The sequence below is a fragment of the Schistocerca piceifrons genome, chromosome X, assembly GCF_021461385.2.
Source record: "Schistocerca piceifrons isolate TAMUIC-IGC-003096 chromosome X, iqSchPice1.1, whole genome shotgun sequence".
In the NCBI taxonomy this organism is placed as follows: domain Eukaryota; kingdom Metazoa; phylum Arthropoda; class Insecta; order Orthoptera; family Acrididae; genus Schistocerca; species Schistocerca piceifrons.
The window spans coordinates 420,643,536-420,657,145 of NC_060149.1; the positions used below are offsets into that span (position 1 = coordinate 420,643,536).

Genomic DNA, 13,610 nt, shown 5'->3' on the forward strand with positions numbered 1-13,610 from the left:
GCTAGCTGTACTGCTGGTATCACTTTGGAACTCAAGTGATACCATCCACCAATTGCAGGCGATTTTTTACACCCACCCTCCCCAATGCTCGATGGTCCCTATCCGTCAGTACATGAGGTCTGCCTTGTCTTGGTTTAGCTGTGGGTGTTAATTCGCGCTTCCAATTCAGTCACATCACCAGCAGTCGACTTAGGCAGCTTTAGAAGGGTTGAAATGTCCCTGATGAATCGGTTACTCAGCTGGCATCCAATGACCAGTCCACTTTGGCAGTTGCAGAGCTCCCCTGACCTCCCCTTTCTGTGTCACTGCTACTATAGTTATATCGTAAGTCCTCGCCTCCTTTTATACTGGCTTGTCCGCCTCTCGTGACATCTAGTGATAAATTTCGCATTACATAGAGGTGTTAGAGTATTTTTGATCAGATAGTGTATAACCCACTACGACGACAGATTTAGCGAAAACCATTCACCTGATGATAGGACAATGTCGAAAAGTGTTTCAACAGGCGGAAATACACAGCTTTCGACACCTCTAATATCCTTACGTGACAGTAATTTAGTTACTACTGCTCACATTATACTGTCTGGAGCGGCAAATCACAACAGTAGTCGCTCGTAATAGCTCTGAGATGAGCCACAAACGCCCGTGGCTGAAACACTAAAGGTGAGGCATCATGTCGCTGTGGAAGCTGCCATAAACTCCGAAATCCTGTCACTGTGTTCCCGTACTCGAGAGCCGGTCGGAGTGGCCGTGCGGTTCTAGGCGCTACAGTCTGGAACCGCGAGACCGCTACGGTCGCAGGTTCGAATCCTGCCTCGGGCATGGATGTGTGTGTTGTCCTTAGGTTAGTTAGGTTTAAGTAGTTCTAAGTTCTAGGGGACTGATGACCTCAGAAGTTGAGTCCCATAGTTCTCAGAGCCATTTGAACCACTTTTTTCCCGTACTCGAGAGGCCTTTTGTCTCGCAGTTTGAGAGCTTCGGCTCACTGACAGTAGCAGGTTACTGGATGTAAAGGAGTGATAGATGCTCTAAAGTAAACCGGCAAAAGACAGTATCATCATGGGAACTGTTCAGAGACGCACTGCATTAGTGGGGAGTAGGAACTACTTTGTTGCAAATTTCAAAGTTTTAAGTGGTTTATTATTAATATGCTACAGTGCCGTAAACAAATCTGTATGTTTATATGCATTAAAGACAGTTGCCTGGAAGCGACTCCGAGAGACTAAGAAAGGAGTACAGAAGTTTGAGAGGAAGAGCCTGCGGCCGTGAAATGTAGCATTAGATGAATTTACGTCTCACTTGAGATCAAGTAAGGTAGTATGTGAAAAGTTTTAAAACTCTTAACCGTAAAGAAGAAAAGAAATCTGGTTATCTATAGACACAGTGAAAGAATGAAAACAGATAAGGTTGAAAATGAAATGATCGTATGGCATTGTTGGTCGGGATGTCCCTTGCGGGTTCGGCCGCCAAATACAAGTCTTATTTCAGTCGGCGCCACATTGGGCAATTTGCGGCCGATGATGAGGATGAAACGATGATAACACCCAGTCCACGAGTGGAGAAAAATCTTCAACCCGGCCTAGAATCGAACCCGGGACGAATGCATGGGAGGCAAGCACGTTACCACCTTTTATTATTTTTTTTTTTCCTCGTTGCGTTTGGTCTGGGCCGACTTCACAAGACATCCGTTCAAGTTGATTGTTGATTCCTTGACTCAGTTTTTTTATTACAGAGAGCACGCAGCCCTCTGACCGAACACGCTGAGATACCGTGCCTGAGCAACGAGAAAGCAAAGAAGACACGAAGTAGTTAGAAGAAAGAAGGAGCTAGAGTGAGGCATCAAGGAGAATGAGAAAGAGAAGTAAAGGCAATTTTGATACCATGCCTGTAGTGGTTACGATTCAGAAGGACGGCCAAATAAATCCACGTCCGGCCATCCAAATTTAGGTTTTCTGTGATGTCTCCAGACAGGTTAAGGTGTATGGAGGGATCGTTCCATTGAAAGGACAGGGACGGTTTCCTTCCCCGATCCCAGCTTGCGGTCCGCCTCCAACAATCATACGAGGGCGTGCTTAAAAGTAATGTGAAAACTTCTAAAGTTTTTTTTTTTAAATAAAACAAACGTTGTTAACACACTACATCTTTATTCTTCGTGTCCATATATGTATATGCAGCCCTCTGCCGCTGGAGAGCTCCGAATTGTAGCGTGTAACATGGCGGTGCGTAACGTAAATACGCTGGTATGTGAGAAAACAGCGTACTGTGATAGAGTTTCGAATTAGAAACGTTCATCGACACATGGAAGACCCTCTACTTCAATATAACAGTGCCAGACAACACATGAACGTTGCGCCATCTGCAACAATCCGACGCCTTGAGTCATCCAACATCCTCCATACAGTCCCGACGTCGCTCTTTCCAATTCTCATCTGTTTCCAAAACTTACACCTTCGAGGACTGATAGTGATTAAGCGGTGCAAGCAGAGATTAAGTTTTGACTCCGTTAACAAAGTCACGCAAATACAGCTTAGGTATCAACAAACTGGTCTCTCGGTGGGAGAGAAATGTTCGTCGCCAGGGAGACCATGGTGCTAAGTAAGTATGTAGACATGAGGAATAGAGATGTAGTACGCCAATTATTAGAAAAGCATGAAGAGTTTTCACGTTAAAAATCGGGTGGCATTACTTTCCAACACACCCTCGTCTAGTTCATGGCACGTTAAACCTCAGCCGGCCGCAGTGCCCGACCGGTTCTAGGAGCTTCAGTCCGGAGCCGCGCTGCTGCTACGGTCGCAGGGTCGAATCCTGCCTCGGGCATGGATGTGTGTTGTGTCCTTAGGTTAGTTAGGTTTAAGTAGTTCTAAGTCTAGGGGACTGATGACCTCGATGTTAAGTCCCATAGTGCTTAGAGCCATTTGAACCACTTATGTTAAACCCTAATATTTCCTCCTCCTTTCAGTGATAAAATGTTTACTGTAATTTCAGTTGCACGTCTCCGTTAATGAAATATAAAATGTACAGGGAACTGGTCTGACTGCCATACCGAGGATCTCGGTTTGACTTCTGATACAGTCATTTTTTTTCCTCGTTATAAGAGAAACTACTTGCAGGAGGAGAGTACTTTCAAAAATTTTGCAAGTTTATTTTACAGTCTTCAATAGCTGTGTGCTGGCCAAACGCCTTTCTAATAATGCTGTGTAATGTAATCTTAAGCCGAATTCCGTGGGTACGGAGGTATCGGGTTGGTTGTTTCTCAAGTACAGTCGCATTTCTTTTCTTTTTAAATGTACCGTTACCACATGGTGGTGATTCTTCGTATTGGAATTGGATCCAGAATGGTAGAAATGAGTGTATATGTGTCTGTCATTGCGTGCAAGTGGCCAACCGAACTAGCAGTTTTCGAAATATTTTCAGCTGACTGATTGGCTACGTAGAGGGAAGCCAAACACAAAAGTGTTGGCCGGGTGGACGGTCGGCATTGCGCGGTCTCGTCGTCCAGATCACGGAAGTCAGATACTCGACCCTGACCGGCGGCACTGTTTTCTCCTACCGACGTACTCTGGCAGCCGTTGACACGCTTGCCCTGGAAAACTGCAGTGTCTGCACGACTCCGAAGCTGAAGTACTCCATTGGCCTCGCTCTGCTGATCTGACCGCGATCAAATTCACTGCCCATCCTGTTTGCCACTGTCTCTCACAGGCACTGTCTCCAATGACTTCGAAGCCAAGTACAAGTTCTGACAAATTCACGTTCAAATTCCATGTCAAACTATTCAGTCTGTTGCGGCTGGTATTTCTGCTTCCTTTAATTCAGAGTTTTTCGTTTAGGCTGATCAGGGTGCCACCAGTTCCATTAGCTGTCACGAATTAAATTCGGCAAAGTGAAATTAATTAATTTGTGAGGATGAAATCGATGTAGATGCGATTACATGCGATGTAAGTGTAAACCGTTCAGACACGATGGATGTGCAGTGAATGAATCTGTAGTGATAGTTGAAAATTCTATGCATATCGGGGTCGTGACCCGAGATTACTGCTTATTGCGAGCTGTCGCATTAACTTTCACGATAAATTCTTGCTACATGTTCGATGTTCGGTTTCTTGCACTGTGACCATGGTCACACTAAGTGCATCATGTTGCCCAAAGTTAGCCAACACCACACCAAGTGCGCTCTGTGTGTCCTCAGGTTGCATATCGGTGACTTTAATAGGATGTAATTAAATTATTTTACTAATTTGGAAGATAAGTAGAGGATACTGGATGTATATCTTTTGAACATTAAACCATTTTCGGAGACGAACTGTTTACACACTGTAGAAACAAACGTGTGAACAAAATCGTTAACTGTTCAGCATCTGTTCGGTGAAAGAGCGATCATACTGTGGATATTCGAACAGCCCACGTTCACGTTTGTTGCACCATTTTGTTTGGGCTCCTATAGCGGTGTGCCGTAGTACTATGATGGGGGAATCCAGCGAAAACAGCCACCACACCTTTCGTGTATTAACATGGTGATGGTTCTTTCCACAAACAATGGATGAGTACATCGTGGTTTGAAGAACATTTAGGTGATGTGGTGCTGTCGCTCGCTCAAAGCTCCAACTTGAACTTCATCGAACATATTCTGGACGAAGTATAGCGACCTTTTCATGACATCTTTTAGTGCAAGACTTTGACTACTATTCACCATGTTACTGGAACAACGGCAACAAATCTTCCCATAAATGTAACTGGAAGCACTCTCCGAAGATTAAACATTGTATTACTATCCAAAGGAAGCCATCTTCCTATTAGACGACTGGTTTCTTTGAAACGTACTGCGGCAGTTGTCTGAGGTTTGTTGGCCACACTGTGTAGCTTCGTGTACGGTCATCATAAAAAAGGTCACAGGAAATGTTGCGGGTGAAGAGTGCACCGCTAAACTTAGCTGAGAACAAAATTAGATCGAAGAGTTCCGCTTTCTTCTTTTACAAATTTGAGTTTCTACCGCCTATGAATTATTTACTACTATACTGTACGTAACGATAGAAATATGAAAATATGTGACTGATCCTATGTGCACATTTCAATATTTCTCTAACAATTCCAAAATTGGTAGACCTTCCACTGACGATTAAGTAATGAAATAATAATGACGCTTAGGAGCTAATAACGAGCATCAAAACGGATACAGGGGTTAGTGGACATGGGGTTGTCGTAGCGAGACTGAACGTTGTAACTCACAAATCCTCCAAAAATAAACGAATAATACTGTTATTCAAAAAAGTAGATAAAAATTCACTTGACCCCTTCCTGAGAGACAATCGCCACTCTTTCCAAATTAACGATGTACCGGTAAGTGTAGACCAGATGTGGCTTGAATACAAAGAAATAGTATCGACAGCAATTGAGAGATTTACACCAAATAAATTAACAAACGACGGAACTGATCCCCCTTGGTACACAAAACGGCTCAGAACATTGTTGCACGAAAAAAAATTTAAACGAACGCAAACTCTCAGATTGACAATCTTTCACAGAACCTCGAAATTTACCGCAGACTTCAATGTCAGATACTTATAACAGTTTCCACAACGAAACTTTGTCTCGAAACCTGACAGTCAAAGAGATTCTAAACGTATGTAAAGTATGCTAGCGGCAAGACACAATCAATGGCGCCTCTGCGCGGTAGCAATGTAAATACTCTTGGTGAAAGTGCTGCTAGAGCAGAGTTACTAAATACAGCCTTCCGAAATGCCTTCACAAAAGAAGACGAAGTAAATATTCCAGAATTCGAATCAAGAACAGCTGCCAACGTAAGTAAAAAAAATGGTTCAAATGGCTCTGAGCACTATGGGACTTAACTTCAGAGGTCATTAGTCTCCCAGAACTTAGAACTACTTAAACCTAACTAACCTAAGGACATCACACACATCCATGCCCGAGGCAGGATTCGGTCGTGCGGTTCCAGACTTTAGTGCCTAGAACCCCTCTGCCACCCTGGCCGGCCAACGTAAGTAACGTAGAAGTAAATATCCTCGGAGTAGTAATGTCGTGTGACCAGGGCCTCCCGTCGGGTAGACTGTTAGCCGGGTGCAAGTCTTTCGATTTGTCGCCACTTCGGCGACTTGCGCGTCGATGGGGATGAAATGATGATGATTAGGACAACACAACACTCAGTCCCTGAGCGGAGAAAAATCTCCGACCCAGCCGGGAATCGAACCCGGGCCCTTAGTATTGACATTTTGTTGCGCTGACCACTCAGCTCCCGGGGGCGGACCTAAGTGTTGAAGCAACTTAAATCACTTAATAAAAGCAAGTCTTCTGATCAGACTGTTTACCAATTAGGGTTCTTTCAGAGTATGCTGATGCAATAGCTCCATTCTAAACAATCGTATACAACAGCTCACTCGACGAAAGATCTGTACCCAAAACTGGAAAGTTGCACAGGCCACACCAATATTCAAGAAAGGCAGTAGGAGTAATCCACTAAATTACAGTTCCATATCAGTAACGTAGATTTGTAACAGCATTTTGGAACATATGTTATGTTGGAACATAATCAATTACTTAGAATGAACGATCTATTGACACACAGTCAACACGGATTTTGAAAACATCGTTCTTGCGAAACACAACTACCTCTTTACTCACAGGACCCAGCCCTGTAGCCGAACGGTTCTAGGCGCTTCAGTCTGGAACCGCGCGACCGCTACGGTCGCAGGTTCGAATCCTGCTTCGGGCATGGATGTGTGTGATGTCCTTAGGTTAGTTAGGCTTAAGTAGTTCTATGTTGTAGGGGATTGATGACCTCCGATGTTAAGTCCCATAGTGCTCAGAGCCATTTGAACAATTTTTTACTCACAGGTGGTGTTTAGTGCTATTGACAAGGGATTTCAAATCGATTCCTTGTTTCAGGATTTCCAGAAGGCTTTTGACACTGTCCTCACAAACGGCTTGTAATCAAATTGCGTGCTTATGAAATATCGTCTAATTACGTCACTACATTCGTGATTTCCTGCGAGTGAGGTCACAGTTCGTAGTAATTGACGGGAAGTCATAGACTAAAACAGAAGTGATTTCTGGCATTGCCCAAGATAGTGTTACAGGCTCACTGCTGTTCCTTGTCTAAATAAACGATTTAGAAGACAATCTTAACAGCCGTCTTAGGTTGTTTGTCGATGATCCTGTCGTTTATCGTCTAGTAAAGTCATCAGGAGATCAAAAAAAATTGTAAAACGATTTAGATAAGATACCAATATGATGCGAAGAGTCACAGCTGACCCTAAAGAATGAAAAGTGTGAGGTCATCCACATGAGTGCTAAAAGGAATCCGTTAAACTTCGGTTACACCATAAATCGGTGAAATTGATGGCTATAAATTCAACTGAATACCTAGAAACTATAATTACGAAGAACTTAAATTGGGAAGAACACACAGAAAATGTTGCGGCGGAAGGCGAACCAAAGATTGCCTTTTATTTGCAAAAAGATGCAATAGATCTGTTAGAGAGACTTCCTGCACTAAGCCCGTCCGTCCGCTTTCGGGGTACTGCTGCGCGGTGTGGAATCCTAACCAGATAGGATTAACGGAGTACATCGAGAAAGGTCAAAGAAGGGCAGCACGTTTTGTATTAACGAGAAATAGAGGAGTGACTGTCACTGACATGACACAGGATTTGGGGTGGACATCATTAAATAAAGGCAGCTGCTCACACTTTTTCGTTGCGGCGGAATCTTCTCACGAAATTCCAATCACCAACTTTCTCCTCCGAATGCGATAATATTTTGTTGACGCCGACCTACGTAGGGTGAAAGATCGTTATATTAAAATGAGGGAAATAGAGCTCGCAAGGCGCACGGAAAGGCTCTTAAGTGTGATTGGCAGAGTATCAATGTGGATATGAATGACCCCATAACTGGGCTGGAAAATAATTAGGCTATGTAAGATTTTTTGTTTTCTAATTTGAGCTTAATGTCCTTTCCTCAGATTCCATCTGCATTCAAAATGTTTCTTTTTACATTATTCTCTCCATTCTGAATATGGTCCGGTAGGTCTCTCAGAAAATTTGTGTTCATGAATCAGAAATCAAAATTGCATTCTATCTTGAATGATTTCTTAATGGGAACCAATTTCTTGCAGGTCTTCATCAACTTCAGTTAATTAGTTACGATTTTTTGTCGATATCGCTCAGTTTAGAATTTTCTTTGTGAGCCCAATATTGTCCATTCTATGTAAGTGACAGCAAAAATGTAATCGCCGATTTCGGATGCTATCTGTTGTTTTTACTGTAAACGTGATAGGTCTCCTGTGATTTCTTTTTCATTCGAATTCCATTTTCACATTTTAGTGCTAAGAGTTTTCTGAGATTTTTCCTTTCCCTTTTTCAATGGTTTTTTTATACAAAATCTGCCACCAGTTGTCATAGTAAAAATTATAATGCTGGTGATGAGAATGACGATTTTTATTCTGTTATTCTTATCATTATGTAGTGCTAATGTACGATGCATATTGTGGCGCTGACTCACTAATTGTGTCTGGTTAGACGTACGAGAGTGCCTGAAAGCCTTAATCTTGCAACGTCAAATGCACTGACGAGCCAAAACATTATGAACAGCTGCTTGACAGCGTGTTGGTCAACATTAGGAATACATCAGCTATTCTGCCTGACATGGCCGGCCGCTGTGGTCGAGCGCTTTAGTCTGGAACCGCACGACCGCTACGGTCGCAGGTTCGAATCCTGCCTCAGGCATGGATGTGTGTGATGTCCTTAGGTTACTTAGGCTTAAAGTTCTAGGGGACTGATGACCTCAGATGTTAAGTCCCATAGTGCTCAGAGCCATTTGAACCATTTTTTGCCTGACATGGATTCGACAAGTCGTTGGTGCGTTTCCGAAAGTCCAGATGTGTACGCACATGTCATGCACTTTCTGTAAATTACAGGACGGTGGTTTTTTGATGTGGATCTGGTGCCCGATAGCGTCTCAGATGTTTTCCATTGGGTTCAGATCAGGAGAATTTGGTGGCCAAGACATAAACGTAAGTTCACTACTATGCTCCTCAAACTACTGCAGTACGATTCTGGCCTTGCGACATGGGCAGCTATCCTGCTAGAAGATGGCGTCGTCATAGGATAAGACATCAATGCATGAAGGGATACAAGTGGTCAGCAACAGTGTTCACGTAGTCCACTGTTGTCACAGTGATTTCGATTATCACCGGAGGTTCCACGGATGCACAAATAGATACCCTAAGCAGCATAATACTGTCCTCAACGGCCCGCGTCCGTGGCGCGTTGCACGTTTCGAGCAGCCGTTCCCTTGGACGACGGCGTATGCCGTTATGACCACCGGCCTGGTGTAACAAGAAATGTGATTCATCCCGGCAGGCGACATGTTTCCATGCGTCCACTGTCTTTTCTCTATTAACCCATGCCCAATGCAATAGTAATTGACGTTGCCGTTGAGTCAATATGAGAACACTTAGGAGTCGCCTACTGCGTATCTCTATTTTCAGCAATGCGCGTTAAACGTTGCCTCCAAAACACTTGTGCCTGTGACAGCGCCGTACTCTGTCGGAAGATATTCCACAGATCGCCGCCTGTTCTGCTTTACATAGCGGGCAAGCCCCCCATCTCCAACTTCTGCGATGAGGCGTCGACTTCTAACACCTTGTAGCCTACTAGTAATTTCATCTCTTTCTAAATATATGCGTACGACAGTAGCACCCCAACAGCGATCAGATTCACCATTCCCGACTTGCTCGTTCCCAGGAGCCGGGTCAAAACTACATGCATTTTGTCGAAGTCCAATTTCTTTAGTGGGTTTCCCCATTTGCAGCCCGTATCATCGCTGAAATGATTCCCCATTCGTCTCTGCTCCGCTTATATACACTACTAGCCATTAAAATTGCTACACCAAGAAGAAATGCAGATGATAAACGGGTATTCATTGGACATATATATTATACTAGAAGTGACATGTAATTACACTTTCACGCAGTTTGGGTGCATAGATCCTGAGAAATCAGTACCCAGAACAACCACCTCTGGCCGTAATAACGGCCTTGATACGCCTGGGCATTGAGTCAAACAGAGCTTGGATGGCGTGTACAGGTACAGCTGCCCATGCAGCTTCAACACGATATCACAGTTCATCAAGAGTAGTAACTGGCGTGTTGTGACGAGCCAGTTGCTCGGCCACCATTGACCAGACGTTTTCAATTGGTGCGAGATCTGGAGAATGTGCTGGCCAGGACAGCAGTCGAACATTTTCTGTATCCAGAAAGGCCGTACAGGACCTGCAACATGCGGTCGTGCATTATCCTGCTGAAATGTAGGGTTTCGCAGGGATCGAATGAAGGGTAAAGCCACGGGTCGTAACACATCTGAAATGTAACGTACACTGTTCAAAGTGCCGTCAATCCGAACAAGAGGTGACAGAGACGCGTAACCAATGGCACCTCATACCATCACGCCGGGTGATACGCCAGTATGGCGATGACGAATACACGCTTCCAATGAGAGTTCACCGCGATGTCGACAAACACGGATGCGACCATCATGATCCTGTAAACAGAATCTGGAGTAATCCGAAAAAATTACGTTTTGCCATTCGTGCACCTAGGTTCGTCGTTGAATGCACCATCGCAGGCGCTCCTGTCTGTGATGCAACGTCGAGGGTAACCGCAGCAATGGTCTCAGAGCTGATAGTCCATGCTGCTGCAAACGTCGTCGAACTGTTCGTGCATATGGTTGTTGTCTTGCAAACGTCCCCATCTGTTGACTCAGGGATCGAGACGTGGCTGCACGATCCGTGTTACCCTCCCGAACCCACCGATTCCATATTCTGCTAACAGTCATTGCATCTCGACCAACGCGAGCAGCAATGTCGCTATACGATAAACCGCAATCGCGATAGGCTACAATCCGACCTTTATCAAAGTCTGAAACGTGACGGCACTCATTTCTCCTCCTTACACGAGGCATCACAACAACGTTTCACCAGACAACGCCGGTCAACTGCTGTTTGTGTATGAGAAATCTGTTGGAAACTTTCCTCATGTCAGTACGTTGTAGGTGTCGCCACCGGCGCCAACTTTGTTTGAATGCTCTGAAAAGCTAATCATTTGTATATCACTGCATCTTCTTCCTGTCGGTTAAATTTCGCGTCTGTAGCACGTCATCTTCGAGGTGTAGCACTTTTAATGGCCAGTAGTGTACTTTCCCTACCGCATCACGTGCCCGAAACGCCACCGTGCTGCATTCAGTCTCGCAAAGGGCTGTTGACGTAACGTTTTGGCTCGTCGGTATAAATGCAAAAATAATTAAGAGAATAAATAAAGATATTGTTTGATAATGCGATGTCGTTGTTGATTGATGTTATCGTGTTGATGTTGCAGGCCATGGAGGAACGGCCGGTGGAGAGCGTGGAAGAGGCGCGGCTGGTGATCCGCGAGCTGCGCGACCGCTACCGCGCGCAGGCGCACCAGCTGCTCGCCTGGCGCCGCAGGGTCAAGCAGCAGGTAAGGCTCACGCCGCAAAATAAAACTCCCCTTCAAGCTGAAGCAGGCAGTAGCTTCGAGATGCGCAAATGGAGGCAGCTGTTGGGCCACTGTAGACTGTAGATTTCCTTGTGATCATATAACTGGCTTAAGTCATACCTTAAGCACTATTACCAATGAACATGAGGGACTGCTTTAACTGTCATGACATACAACACCGCCACAGAACCACACCATGTTTCATTTACCAATGACTTCTGTATTTATGACGCTACTGTGAATTTTTTTAAACACCACACAATTCTATGAATGCGAGAGAGCACGTCTATCATTGACACAGAAGAAATTTTAACAAAACAACGGTGCATTTTATCCAACGATAACGGTTTTTTTTTTTGTTTTTTTTTACGAAATAGCAGAGCCTGTGTTATTAAGAAGTACGGTGCAATTTGTATTTTTCCGTCAGTAGCAGGTCCTCGACACTCAATAAATATGTCTTTCATGGATGGGAATATACATAACGTACGAGAACAGGTTGTGACACAAGGACGGTGACATACGGAAGACTTTTGGGTCTGGCCGTGATTGGTGCACGGATAGCCGAAGCGGTTAAGGTGACTGCTCGCGTAAAGCGGGAAATTCGGACTGAGTCCCGTACTGCCACAAATTTTCACACTCGTCAATCTAATATATAGCCGACGGTGGTTCATATTCGCAATTGCGAATACATTTACTATTAAAATATTATTTATTCCGATTTCAATTTCGACACATGGTCGTTGTCGAGCATTATGGGATAGTGGGACCCACTCAAGAACATAAAGCTGTGAGAGGCTCGTTAACGTAGTTGCCAACAGTGGTGGTACAAACCCACCTGCTGTTCCATACACTATGTGAGCAAACATGAAAAAGCTGATATAATAACGGCTCATGGCTAATATGATGAAAACAACATCCACCATGAACACTAAAGTCAAAATGTCGTGTATATTTTGATTTTAATGTTTTTAGTGGCTGTTGTTGTACTACTATATTAGCTGTGTGCTGCTATTATTATGTCAGCTTTTCGCAATAAATAATATTTTAACAGCCTAAAGTGGAATTACTTCATTCAAAAATTTCACTGAGGCTGTCGTCTGTCCGCATCAAAATTCTGAATAACGAATATAGTGGACTGTATCAGTGACGTTAATGTAAACAATTTTAAGTCACACTATGTAATGTTTTGTTTCTTAGGATAATGGCAGGGTATGTAAATACTTGGACCAAAGAGCTGTAGCGCTAGCTCTCTCTATCTCTCTCTCTCTCTCTCTCTCTTTCTTTCTTTCTTTCGTTCTTTCCTGATACATATTGGCTCTTCGTTTTATTATTTGGGCATTTTCTGTTCCCACGTTTTCATTTCGACTGTTTATTCGTTTGTGGGAGCGAAAGTACACGTTGTGCTGTTAAATACTTTGAGGGCTTGTAGACCATTTGTCAACAGCATTTCAATTATGATGTGCTTCGCTATTCTTTCCTGTACGTAGTATGTGAAGTTGTCGACAAGCGTGCGGATTTGTGTGTGTGTGTGTGTGTGTGTGTGTGTGTGTGTGTGTGTGTGTGTGTGTGTGTGTGTGTGTGTCTGTCTGTCTGTGTGTGTGTGGGAATAGTTCTATTCCCGTGTAGCGCTAAACACTTTTCACCACCTTTTTACTTGTTTAGGTCACTTTCTTCCCTTTGTGTTTTGGAATTGAGTTTGAACTAACTTCCCGACAAACAAATTTTAAACAAAACTCCGAACTTGATGGCAGTGCAATAGTAACTCAATTTACTGGCAGTGGTACACAAAGTAGTCTCAGCCATACACAAGATATTTTCCACTTTTCCTGTTCCAGTTGCAAATGCTTCTCGGGATGAAAGATTGCTGGCAAGCTTCCATGAGAGCTAGAATCTCTTTAATTTCTACTTTAGAGCTAGAATCTCTGTAGTTTTTACCTTCATGGTCTTTTCACGAGTTATATACAGGACGAAGCAACATATTGGTTGTGTCAGGTGAAGAGAAACTGAAATAGATGTGAAATTTAACACATGTCTCTGTTGTAATCTCATAAAACTGTTGGAAATCGATTAAAAAATTTCACACACGCAA

General features: G+C 43.7%; 1 protein-coding gene across 1 annotated transcript in view; it reads left to right on the forward strand.

Moving 5' to 3' along the window:
* LOC124721894 (homeotic protein female sterile) overlaps nucleotides 1–13,610 on the forward strand; it is a 564,607-nt gene that overhangs the window by 482,710 nt on the left and 68,287 nt on the right. Inside the window, exon 4 of the mRNA XM_047247046.1 lies at nucleotides 11,381–11,503. Within this exon, the coding sequence (XP_047103002.1) occupies nucleotides 11,384–11,503 (120 nt within the window). The 5' untranslated portion in view covers nucleotides 11,381–11,383. The remainder of the gene's footprint in view (nucleotides 1–11,380; nucleotides 11,504–13,610) is intronic.